We start from the raw sequence: 13567 nt of genomic DNA on the forward strand, positions 1-13567 counted from the left end.
CTCTTATTGCTGGCTATGAGGAATATGGCCATTTTGTGAATAGCTGTGATCTTCCTAAAGTTCATCTTTTTTTTTTTTTTTTTTAATTATTTGAGAGACGGTGTGAGCTTGAGCAGGGTGGGGGGAGGGGCAAAGGGAGAGAAAGAAACAGGCTTCCCTGCCAAGTAGGAAACCTGATGTGTGGGGCTCCATCCCAGGACTCTGGGATCATGAACTGAGATGAAGACAGACCCTGAACCTATTGAGCCACCAAGGTGCTCCTGAAGTTCATCTCTTAAATAAAACTTGGGAAAGGTTCTGGGTGAAATGATGTGGGGAAAACAGGTGGAAAAGATTTGGTGGTCTTCAGCAAAGAAACATTTGAAGAATAATGACTAACCCCAATTTAGAAATAAGTAACAAGAATATATCATCTTAATTGCCATTGTTTTGGGTAGATGGAGCCAACCATCAAATGATAGGCTTAAAACTAAATTAAATTGGATCCTATTATGAGTTGAATTACTCCCTCGGGGAGGGATCTGATCTCTGATTCAATATGATCAGTGTCCTTACAAGAAGAGAAAATTTGGACGCAGACACAGGGAAGAATACCATGTGAACATAAAGACAGTTGTCTACAAGCCAAGGAGAGAGTCAGGAACAGATCCCTCCCTGATAGCCCTCAGAAGGAGTGACCTTGCCAACACCTCGATTTCAGATTTCCAGCTTCCAGAATTCTGAGACAACAAATTTCTGTTATTAAAGCTGCGCAGTCTGTGATGCTTTGTTACACCAGCCCTAGCGAACTAATACAAGTCTCAGTATTTTATTCATTTTTAAAATTAAATATAGGAAACATTTAATATTTGAAATTTTGCCATACCTTCATTTAAGAGGTTGGGAACCATTTCTCTATCAGGAATCTTAGAATGTGTGGCTATAAAATTTTTAGGTTCCTGGTAACTCAGACTTGAGCCAGTTAGTTGCTAGTCAATCCGTATAAAAGGCTGGAATTTATCATGAGCCCAGACCAGGAACTAGAGTTTCTGGAGTATATTCCGTCCATTTATGGTAACATAGGGGGAGATTCTTTTCAGTCACCCACGGGGTTTCCTGGATGCATTTTATATATATAGATTCAGGCCTGTTACCTGACATTTAGTGTTGGTCTGTTTGCTGTATATGATTTAGTAGCACCCTAGAGAAATTAGAGAGAAACAACTTTGTATATACATCTGCATTTCATGGGATATTCAGAAAAGAGTGGCCCATGCTTTTCATGAAAGGAGCGAGTACCCTAGAGAAAGACAGTATGGCTAAGTCAGGAGTAATCCTGGGAAGTCCCTGTCTGTGCCCATGATGAAGTTCATAATAGACTCAGATTGGAGAATCCCTGCAAACGATGATATAGAAAGTCATACCTGAAACACAGCACAGCTCCTTACTTTTTCTGGTTTTTGTGTGTTGTGTTGTTTTGGTTTGGTTTGGTTTCGTTTCGCACAGCCAAATAAATATGCCAGTAAAACAAAAGGGCTCCATGTTTAAGGCTATAATAGTGTACGGAGAAAGAGCAGAGACCTTGGAGTCTGTTTCATTTAAGGTCCTACCACCTACTAGCTGAATGCTTTGTGGTAAATTATTTCCCTTCCCCTCGAGCTAGTGTTTTCCCATGTAGAAAACAGATAATCCAATGTATCTCTCTCATAGGCTTTTGAGATGATTAAATAAGGTGGTAATTCATAAAAAGCAGTGAGCAGAGTACCTGGTGCATGTTAAGTGCCAATGAAGGGAGTTAATAGTGCTAGCAGAGGCAACAAGCAGGTGGCTGTTGTGCATGGTAACCACCCCCCACCCCAGCCATTTAGTCCAAATGAATGAATGTCTTCTAGGGGTGCCTGGGTGGCTAAGTGGCTAGGTGTCTACCTTTGGCTCTGGTCATGATCCCAGGGTCCTGAGGTGGAGCCCTACATCAGACTCCCTGCTCCATGGGGAGCCTGCTTCTCCCTCTGCCTCTCTCTCTCTCTCTTAAGAATAAATAAATAAAATCTTTTTTTTTTTAAAGGATGCATCTCTTCTATCGTAACATTATATACTTAGTTTTGGCATCCATGCCTTAATATATGCCTAAAATATCTTAAGAAAACAAAACCTGGAAGTGCCCTTAGGATCAGCTCATGCTCTTCTTTGATTTATTTATTTTGAAAGATTTTATTTTATTATTTATTCATGAGAGAAACAGAGAGAGAGGGAGGCAGAGACACAGGCAGAGGGAGAAGCAGGCTCCACGCAGAGGGAGAAGCAGGCTCCACGCAGGGAGCCTGACGTGGGACTTGATCCCAGAACTCCAGGATCACGCCCTGGGCTCCCTGGGCTGAAGGCAGGCGCCAAACCGCTGAGCCACCCAGGGATCCCCTCTTCTTTGATTTAAAGTGAGGAAAATGACAGTAGGATTGGAGAATGCCCAAGCTGTCATGGTTCACAATCTTTTGAGTTTACGTGTTGCTGCCTTCTAAACCGCAGAACCGTGTGTCCCTTTTCATTCTTTTTGTTTCCCTTTTTTTCTCCCCCCCCCTTCCTTTTCATTCTTAATTATTAAGCTTTTCGCTTCAAAGGAAACTAATGGTCTTGCTCTACTGTTGTGCCTAACATTTTCCTTAATAAACTGAATAAAAGTTATCAATCTTTGAAGTGAAATTAAAAGTAATTAAAGTAAATTGAAATAGACTTGGTTATACATAGACTGTCTGTTATGGAACAAAGAAACTGGTAGCAGGGGATGCCTCTGGGGAGGGACACTGATGTACAAGTAGCATGGATTAGTGTTCTACAAAACCATGTTCTTGAGACCTATACATTCTAGGAAATAGAGTCATCATTTCTCCAATTCACTAACTGGTAAGTAGAATACAACAAGGAAGAAAGTAGTAACAAATATCTGTAGTTATTTGAAACTCGACAACTACGTAGATTTAGATAAAATTTTGGAGATATCCCTTGTAATACTCAAAACCTTAACACTCAGCTACCCCAAATTTCAGGAGCCACATAGATTTGGTTAGGAAGTAAAACTTTGGTTTCATCTGGGTTGAGGACTGCTCCTGGGAATTGCTTTGACATGCCTTTGTCTCTGACTTCGTGGGCGACCTTAGGTAAATTTCTTAATCTGATTCTTCATCTGCCAATGGATGGAGGTGATAAGCCCTGTTCTTACCTGGTACATAGAGTTGTTGCACATAAAATGAAATCACGTAAAAATTAACTCAGTTCTGGGCTCGGCCTCATTAGAAGATTAGGAGCTTAACCTTGAGCTCTTAAGAAAGAAGTGTTTCAACAAGCGCATGTTCCTTCTAGGATGGATTGCATGTGCAGCATTCGCTTCTTAAAAAAGAGAAAAGGAAAGCCAAATGACTATACTTTGCCATTTTATGTACTTTCTCTTGTGTGTGTGTTTTACAGTGCAGTGTGTGAACCTCCTATTTTCTGTTTTAAAACTTAGGATTTGGAGAGACACTTACTTCTAACTTCCTCTTTTCTGAATTAGGAAGAAACATTTTGAAATAAAATGATCAAAATATGTTCTAGGGTTCTCTTTTTTTTTTAAGATTTTATTTATTTATTCATGAGAGACAGAGAAAGAGGCAGAGACACAGGCTGAGGGAGAAGCAGGCTCCATGCAGGAAGCCTGATGTGGGACTCGAACCCAGGAATCCGGGATCACACCCCCAGCCAAAGGCAGGCACTCAACCACTAAGCCACTTGGGCGTCCCTATTCTAGGGTTCTTAATCATAAATTTCAGAGCATAGGATTCTTGAAAACACAGATAGTATGTTTAGCACCCATATCTTAATGTTTTTTTTATTTTTATTTATTTATGACAGTCACAGAGAGAGAGAGAGAGAGAGAGGCAGAGACACAGGCAGAGGGAGAAGCAGGCTCCATGCACCGGGAGCCCGATGTGGGATTCGATCCCGGGTCTCCAGGATCGCGCCCTGGGCCAAAGGCAGGCGCCAAACCGCTGCGCCACCCAGGGATCCCCATATCTTAACGTTTAATTGAAGTAGTTAAATCCTTATGAAAGAAGTAACATTTAACCTTTTAAAAGGTTTAATGGTTATGTTAACCATTTAACATTGTACAGTGCTACAAACATGTTAGGAAATATACACTGGATCATTTAGGGTTAAAGGAGGAGTGTCTACCACTGTCAAATCAGAAGAAATAAAAATAATAATATAGAAAGATAGTGATAGATATCAAACATTTCATGATCATATTAAGAGATAGAAAATGAAAGATAATTTTTCCATTTGAGTCAAAAGCTATTGTTGAACCCAGCCTGTGTGCCAGTGACAATGTAACACTTATTAAACTTATGTGGTTCCTGTCAAACTTTCGTTGAGATTTTATTTAATTGTATATTTCATCCGTGTGCCACTTTATATGAATTAGTGATATTAGGGGTTTTTAAAATTTAATGTGGTTTAAAAATATGCTTTTATAGGATTTTCCAGTGGAAATCCTATAGTCAAGACCCAATATTGATAATAAAATTTTATTTTGTCTTAATAGATATGTATTATTTGCAGCTCAGAAAGATTGTCAAGATTTAACTAGCCAATGATATAAAAACTAAACTGATGTCCAGTATAAAATATTTTTTGGTTGTATTTAACAAAAGCAAACATTTTGTTAATCCTTTTTTCCACTCACCTCCCACAGCTTGGTGACCCAGCTATTTTTCCTGCTGTAATTGTGGAACATGTTCCTGGTGCTGACATTCTCAATAGTTACGCAGGTCTAGCCTGTGTGGAAGAGCCCAATGACATGATTACTGAGAGCTCCCTGGATGTCGCTGAAGAAGAGATCATAGATGATGATGACGACGACATCACGCTTACAGGTGTGTGTGCGCCTCCAGCAGCACCTTACCTCAGCACAATTTTGGGCAGTATCCTTGCCCTGTGATTTTGGGGACATAAGAAGTCCCTAACTGGGTTTCAAGTGACTCCATCATCTACAGAGGCTAGAGCCCTTCAGGGAGAAGGAAATTATATTTTCTCTCATCCACCTGTGTTTCATAGTGCTTTCTCACCTCCCTTCCCTCTTTCCTAAATGTACTGAGTTGAATGTGACAAAATAGATATGTAAGAAGAACCAGACCAACTGAATTCGTCAGGTATTCACTGAGCACTTTTTATATGCCACACTCTGTATTCTTGTTAACAATGAAAAGTTGTTTGTAGGGAACAACATAGGAATGTTCTTCTTTACTGCTGTCACAGGAGGCAAAATAGGAGGCCATGACCCAAATGTAGGATAAGGTACTAGGGTTTAAAGAAGATTTCTCTTCTGGTTCAGTCAGAACTAGTAACATATTTGAAACGTGAAGAGTTCACTGTGTAAGTGTGAGATAGTGGTAATGCTTTTTCATCAGTTTTAGGAATTGGTACATGGATTTGAATTTTTTTTAAAGATTTTATTTATTCATGACAGACATAGAGAGAAAGAGAGAGATTGAGAGAGAGAGAGGGGCAGAGACAGACACAGGCAGAGGGAGAAGCAGGCTCCATGCCAGGAGCCCGACATGGGACTTGATCCCGGGACTCCAGGACCAGGTCCTGGGCTAAAGGCAGGCGCTGAACAACTGAGCCACCCGGGGATCCCCTGGATTTGAATTTTTATACATTTACATTCATTTATCTTGGCCAGAGGTGTTGGAGGTATTTGAGAAAATTACTTATTGAGAAGCAAAGGTTATTTGAATATTTATTCTTAAATTTAAGAAGAATAGGAAATTAACATAGCCATAATGTTATTAACTAAATCTACACTTTATTTGTATGCCAACCATTTCAAACTAATGTCCTTTTTCTGTTTCAGTATCCTATCTACCGTCTTACTCTATATTTAGTTATTTCTTCTTAGTCTCTTCCAGTCTATAACAGTTCCTCTGGCTCTCTTTGTCCCTCAGGCACATTGACACTTTCGAGGAGTACATTATATTATGTCCCTTAATTTTATTTGTGTGATATTCACTCATGAGTGGACTGAAATAATGCCTTTTGAGCAAGAATACCACAAAACGGCACTGTCTCCTTCTAAGCGCATCATATTAACATAGTAGATTTCTAAAAGTTCATTATCTCATTTAATTCTCAGAACAGAAAAAGAAGAGAGGTTAAATGAAATGACTTGCGTAAGATCACGTATCATGTGACTGAGTCCCCACTGATAACGTTGACAAACAACACTTAGTTTTTGTATTGTCCTCTGTTTTTTACAAAGCCTGTTCTCCTGTATTCACATTTTTTGTTTAGAGGAACCCAAATGAAAGTATTTTGATAAATCTAGACTTAGCAGATTTTTCCTTATCAATTAGGGAATTAGATTGATCGATGAGACGTTTCCATTCATTACTGGTGGCAGATCGTGTGTTTTGTATAACAGAATGATCATCACTGTGCATATATCCTTTGTGTAGCTAGTAGGTTGTTGTTTTTTTTTAAAGATTTATTTATTTATGATATATATATAGAGAGAGGCAGAGAGACAGAGGAAGGCAGAGGGAGAAGCAGGCTCCATACTGGGAGCCCGACGTGGGACTCGATCCCGGGACTCCAGGATCGCGCCCTGGGCCAAAGGCAGGCGCCAAACCGCTGAGCCACCCAGGGATCCCCGCTAGTGGGTTTTTTGCAGTATATTTTGTCACAACTTCTTGATGCCTTAATGTAAGGCTATGCTGTCTCTGTAGGTTGGGAATGAGAGTCTCCCCTAAAGGCGTGTTTATTCCTGGTTTTAGTCATCAGCGTGGTCCTCAGAGAAGGAATTGAGACTTAGGAAAGCAGATCTTAGATCTTTAGGAGAAAGAATTGCTTCTTTCAGTGTTTCATTCTCTTGGGCTTGGACTTAAAGATAACTGATGGCAAGATACAAACAGGCCCCTTCCTTCCTGGAAAGTAGAACTGGTATTGAACGGGTCTGGACAACAAGCTGTATCTTGAAAACCAGATTTGCTATTTGCATATTCTCCCTCCCCTTTCTTATTTCCCAACCTGAGCCTTTAACTCTTTCATCCTTGTTTGAGCAATGTCATAAGAAAGTGAAGAACCTTGTAGCCCTCCTAAGTTCAGAGTGAGAGAAGGAAGAATGTTGTGTTTCTCAGAAACTACTGGGGAAGAAAGAGATAGGGAAAGAAGAGTTTATAAACTGTACATGTGAGTCCTAGGTTGCACTTCAGATGATATTAAGGAATTTTTTTTTTATATTAAGGAATTTTTTAAAAAGATTTTATTTATTTATTCCTGAGAGACACAGAGAGAGAGGCAGAGGGAGAAGCAGGCTCCATGCAGGGAGCTGGATGTGGGACTCGATCCCAGGACTCCAGGACCACGCCCTGAGTGAAAGGCAGATGCTCAACCTGCTGAGCCACCCAGGCATCCCGATATTAAGGAATTATTATTAGTATTTTTAGGTATGACAATAACATGCCATACATACGCTAAAATATTTAGATAAAATATGATGTCTTAGATTCCTTCAAAATAATCTGGGGAGTGGGTGTGGGGTGTGTGCAAGGGGACCTTGGGGCAGTAACTGGAGTATAAATGAAAGAAGATTAACCATGTGTTGATAATGGTTAATGCTGAGAATGGATGTGTAAGAATTCCTTATACTATGTTCCATAATTTTTATTTTGTTTGAAATCTTCAGTGATAGAAAGATTGAATTATTTTTATGGATTTGAGGCTTCTGTTAGACTGTGTCATCTGTATGCCCTGATTTCAGATTTTCATGTTCATCAAAACACTTTCATTTTTATCATCGGTTGATCTCATATCAAGTTTGATGTATATTTGAACCTGTATAATGGTAAAATACCACTTTTATCTATATGTTGGAGTTCCACATAAGGTTTCATTTTGAAAAAGGTTATGGTGTTAACAATTTTTTAAAATGATTTGACCACGAGTTCTTTGTATGTGGAGATTCTTCTTCCATTGCCAATCTTTGAAGATCTAAAAGTAAAATTAACGGAGGTGGTGCAAATTATATTTTCTCAAATAGAAGGTAACCATAATGACTGTATTCATTAGTAAGTCTTGTTTAATAGTGTTTTTTTTTTAAGATTTTATTTATTTATTCATGATAGACCTAGAGAGAAAGAGAGAGAGAGGCAGAGACACAGGCAGAGGGAGAGAAGCAGGCTCCATGCCAGGAGCCTGACGTGGGACTTGATTCCAGGACTCCAGGATCACACCCTGGGCCAAAGGCAGGCGCTAAACCGCTGAGCCACCCAGGGATCCCTAATAGTGTTTTTTTAAAGATTTTATTTGTTAGAGAGAGCTTGTGTGTTGAGAGAGAGAGGAGGAGCAGAGGCAGGGGCAGAGGAAGAGGGAGAAGTAGACTCCTTGCTGAGCAGAGAGCCTGATGCAGGGGCTCCATCCCAGGACCCTGGGATCATGACCTGAGTTGAAGGCAGACACTTAACCGATTGAACCACCCAGATGCCCCTCATTATTAAATATTATCTTTTAAATAATACTATTAGGTCTCTTTCATATGTATTCTTGTCTGTTTTTATAAGATCAAATGCAATTTTTAGTAATTTATAATAATATAAAATATATTTAATTAATTATTCCCTAAATTATTATAGTATCTATGCTTTCTGTCCTTGGTGTAAATAGATTTTAACTAGTTGCTAGGTCACAGCTAATGTTTTTTTAATTAAAAAAATTTCTTTAATGTTTTTTTCTTTTTTACAAAGAAGTTTTAAAATGCACATATTAAAAGCTTGTGGGTTTACTATTGCCAAAAGAAATTTTTGGCATCCATTTAATGAAAGGCTAACATTTTCTTTATGTCTTTAAAAGGCAGATGTATTTTTTTGGTTTTCTTTCCTGTTTTATGTAGGACTTACCCATTTATTTTGCTTTTCTCAATTTAAGCAAATGAAGCTGAATGAAATAAAATTTTACAAACTAACAATGATACTAAACATATTTAACTTGCCTCATATTTTTTAAATACAAAAGGTGACATGATTTCTGTATATATGGCTGTGAAATGATTTCTACTGTATAATAAGTTAAAAAAGGCAAAGGTCAGGTAGCATAAATAGTATATTACTTTTATTTAAGATAGAAAAGATATAAATAATGTGTCTTTGCTTATATTTTAAAAATATAAAGATAAATATAAAAGATATATCTCTTTTATAAATATAGAAGATAAATCACAAAACTAATAAAAATGGTTTTTTACAGGGAAAAGGAAGGGACAGGGATGAAAGGTAGATTTTCTAAATACACTTTGTTATGTCATTTTAACTTTGGAACCTAGTAAACATTTAACATAATGATAAAACAACACTAGGTCCAAAAGAGGAAAAATTAGCAATCTCTAAAAATTGAAGCACACTAAAACAAATGAGCCTAATTACATTATTGTAATTGAGGAGTGGCATAACCATAAAAAGAAGAATTACTTAAAGTGATCTTTTAAAAATATTTATTTATTTATTTATTTATTTATTTATTTATTTATTTATATGAAAATGAGCGGGGGAGGGGCAAAAGGAGAGGATTGAGAATCTTAAGCAGGTTTCACACCCAGCATGGATTCTGACTTGGGGCTCAGTCTCACAACCCTGAGATCATGATCTGAGCTGAAATTAAGAGTTGGACACTTAACTGACTGAGCCATCCTGGCGCCTCTAAAGTTATTTTTAAGGCTATGCATTTCCTAACAGGAAATAGCCTAAAAGGCAAAAAATAAAAATAAAGCTGCTAAGAAATCTTAAATTGTTTCCAGTAATTACAACTTGTGTGAGTGTGTACATATGAGAGAGATGTTAGGGTAAAATGAAACAAATAATGATGTTAATGTCCTAAGAAGCCAAGATTTATAGAGTAAAACTAGATATACAAATGTTAAATTACAACGTTAAATAAAAATTCTATAATCCTATAGAGTCTACATAATTACATGGTATAAATATATAATTCTAGAAATAAATTTTATAGTGCTAAATTTGAATTGCAAATATTAGTATGAACTCATGATCTGTTTTCTTTAAAAGGACAAAGACAAAATATTTTTTAGTCAAACATGGGACAACTTAAACATTAATGAGGACAGTAACTAATGGATTAAAGTAGATCTGTTTATTTTTTATTTATAAAATTCATTTATTTTAGAGAGAGAGAGAGAGAGCAGAGAGAGTGATAGAGGGAAAGGGAGAGAGAAACCCAGGCTGACTCTGCGCCAAGCGAGGAGCCTGACTCAGGGTTTGATCCCATGATCCCAAGATCTTGACCTGAGCTGAATCCAAGAGTCAAATGTTGAACTGACTGTACCACCCAGTGATCTCATAATGATATACGCACATAAAAATGGTCACCAATAAATGATGTTAATAACTATTTTTGAAAACTAACAAATATGATTAAGAAGCAAACATTTATTTTCCTTTTCCTATTTGAATTATATCACTGAGTAACTAGATTATTAAATGAGATTATTAAATAACTAGATTATTATTCTCTTTATAATGTTATTCCAGCTAATCATCACATATTAAAAATAGCCTTCCCCCTAAAATTTCAGTGGAATTTGTTTGAGCCTTCAGAACTGACTACCAATTTAAAGAAGATACAGAAAAACATTTAAACTATACAAAGGGAGGAGAATCAGCAAAATCTAGATTGTGGGGAATCTACAAGACAAGCAGCCTAATAACTTCTTCATTGATTGCAAGGAAAAAAGATGGAGGGGGGACATAGAAATGAAAAGAAACTTAAGAAATGTGTCATTCATTTGCACCTTGTTTGAAACTTGATTCAAACAAAAACTATCAACCCTCCCCCTGCCACCTGCCATTTATATTTCGGACAGTTGGACATTTGTATGCTATTTGATATTAAGGAAATACTGATGTTTTTAAATGCTTGATGGTAGTATTATGTTTATGTTTGTTTCTTTTTTTTTTTAAGATTATTTATTTATTTATTTATTTATTTATTTATTTATTTGAGACATAAAGAAAGGCAGAGACACAGGCAGAGGGAGGAGAAGCAGGCTCCATGCAAGGAGCCTGATGTGGGACTCAATCCTGGGAATTCAGGATCACGCCCTGAGCCAAAGGCAGACCCTCAACCTCTGAGCTACACAGGCATCCCATGTTTATGTTTTCAAAACAGAGCCCTTAGCTTTTAGAGAGACATTGTAAAAGTTTTACTACTTAAATATTAGGATGTTTAGAATTTATAATAAAATATTGAGGAAGAGGTGTGCATATAGATAAAATGGGATAGGCCATGAGTCAATAATTCTTAAAGCTGGGTGATAAATACACTGTAGTTCAGTGTATTATTCTGTTTATGTTTGAAAATGTTTAAAATTCTTCAAAATAATGAGTATATTTAAAACTCCTCAAAGTAGTGTACAGGTCATTGTCTCTAACTGTATTTTCCACTAAGGATCCCAGGGTAGCTAGGAGAAACTATTCGTTTCGTTAAGTTTGGGGCAGGAAATGTACAAGAATAGCCTGCAACATCTTATCATCCCAGGAGGCATGAAGCTATCAAAAATTATTCAAGTCATGTCTAAAAGACCCAGGCCCCAGCTTTAGTTCCCAGTGGCTGTAGATGGGACATTTAGAGGATCATTAAGAATTACAACTGCAAAGGACTGAAGAACATCAATTATGTTAAAACCTATGTATTTAAAATTATACTAAAAAAATAACTGAATGTCACTTATGGAAGATGCCAGAAAAGCCCACTTATTATTCTGAAAATATGTGTATATTTTTAATTTTTTTTATTAGGAAAACCTTGACAGGAATGCCTGGGTGGCTCAGCAGTTGAGCATCTGCCTTTGGCGCAGGGCATGATCCCCACGTCCTGGGATGGAGTCCCACATCGGGCTCCCTACGAGGAGCCTGCTTCTCCCTCTGCCTATGTCTCTGCCTTTCTCTATGTGTCTCTCGTGAATAAATAAATAAAATCTTAAAAAAAAAAAAAAGGAAAAGCTTGACAAATAAGTGGTTTGAAATTCGTTTTTTTTCTTAAGCAGTAGGCAACTAAATTATTATATAAACTAATTTTATCATTTTCGTCTACCCAGCAGACTTTGAAATGTTTTGTAAAACTTGCTTATGTAAATAAATATATAAATATTTAAAAGATGATAATTATTGAGTTATCTATGCCTTATTTGATTTTTTAGAAATTTACTTTTAGTAGTATTCCTCAATTCAGAGAATTTCAAAGCCTTGACATAGGAGGAATATGCTTTTTACTAAGCCTTAAATTAACAAGATTTTAATAACAGGCTTAAGTTTTTATTTTTAAAATTTTTGTAATTTTCATTTTTTTAAGTAAGTTCTACACCCACCATGGGATTTGAACACACAACCCTGAGGTCAAAAGTTAACATGCTATACCAGCCGAGCCAGCCATGCACCCCAGAGGCCTAAGTTTTGTTTTTTGTTTTTTTTTTTAAGATTTATTTATGTGAAAGAGAGTGCATGTGCAAGAGTTGGGAGGGGCAGGGGGAGAAAGAAAAAAGCAGGACATCCCCCCCACCCCCACACTGAGCTCTGAGCCTGATGCAGAGCTCTCGATCTCGAGACTCTGAGATCATGACCTGAGCCAAAACCAAGAGTTGGATGCTTAACCGACTGCCACACAGGTGCCCCCCCCCGAGTGGCATATAATTATTATTTATAATAATTTATTTATGCTAGAGAGATCATGAGCAGGGGGGAGGGGTAGAGGGAAAGAAGCCTGGGTAGCTCATTTGGGTAACTGTCCCAGTCTTGATCTCAGGGTTGTGAGTTCAAGTCCCACACTGGACTCTCTGCTGGTGTGGAATCTACCTAAAAAAAAAAAATTAATAGTCATATTCCGTATAGATTTTATCTGTTGATACAAAGTATGTATGTAAACCCAAGTATTAAGTGATGTATCCTAGTTCAAGAGATCAAAATCTGTGTGTTTTTGAGCAACAGAGGTCTTGTAGCTAACTCATGTTTTCTTCATATAGTTGAAGCATCCTGTCCTAATGGGGATGAAACAATTGAAACTATCGAGGCTGCTGAGGCACTCCTCAATATGGATTCTCCTGGCCCTATGCTGGATGAAAAACGAATAAGTGAGTGGTCATGTGCTATGATTGTTTGTATTAATATACTTTGAAAGGTTAGATGGCAAACATCAAGAGACGAAAGATCATGTTTCATATGTTTTGTGTCCCAGACTCATTTTAAAGTACAGTAGTAGTTGAGACAGCTTTGCTAAAGTATTCAGTTAAACAAGACTTTTTCAGTTTTAAAATTGGGGAGTGAGACCTTTAGGAATAAAAAGTAATTTATTTAGTTGTCAAATAGCAGATTAAGAAAAAAAAATAGCAGATTAAGGAGAATTTATTCTGGTAACCTCATTGGTGTACTCAGTAGGGTATTTATGGCCCAAACTATTCTAATTTAATGATTTCTATGGGTATTCATCAGTGAAATAGGCAAAAATTCACTTCGTGGCAGAAAATTCACTGCCACATTATTGATCTGCTTTTAAATCC

General features: G+C 37.2%; 1 protein-coding gene across 6 annotated transcripts in view; it reads left to right on the plus strand.

Moving 5' to 3' along the window:
- Nucleotides 1-13567, plus strand: part of ELF1 (E74 like ETS transcription factor 1) — a 106262-nt gene that overhangs the window by 75915 nt on the left and 16780 nt on the right. For all 6 annotated transcript variants that reach the window (XM_025478142.3, XM_035704350.2, XM_035704349.2 and 3 more), the window contains exons 3-4: nt 4703-4883; nt 13034-13141. In XM_025478142.3, the coding sequence (XP_025333927.1) occupies nt 4703-4883; nt 13034-13141 (289 nt within the window). The remainder of the gene's footprint in view (nt 1-4702; nt 4884-13033; nt 13142-13567) is intronic.

This window comes from Canis lupus, chromosome 22 (genome assembly GCF_003254725.2).
Source record: "Canis lupus dingo isolate Sandy chromosome 22, ASM325472v2, whole genome shotgun sequence".
NCBI lineage: Eukaryota > Metazoa > Chordata > Mammalia > Carnivora > Canidae > Canis > Canis lupus.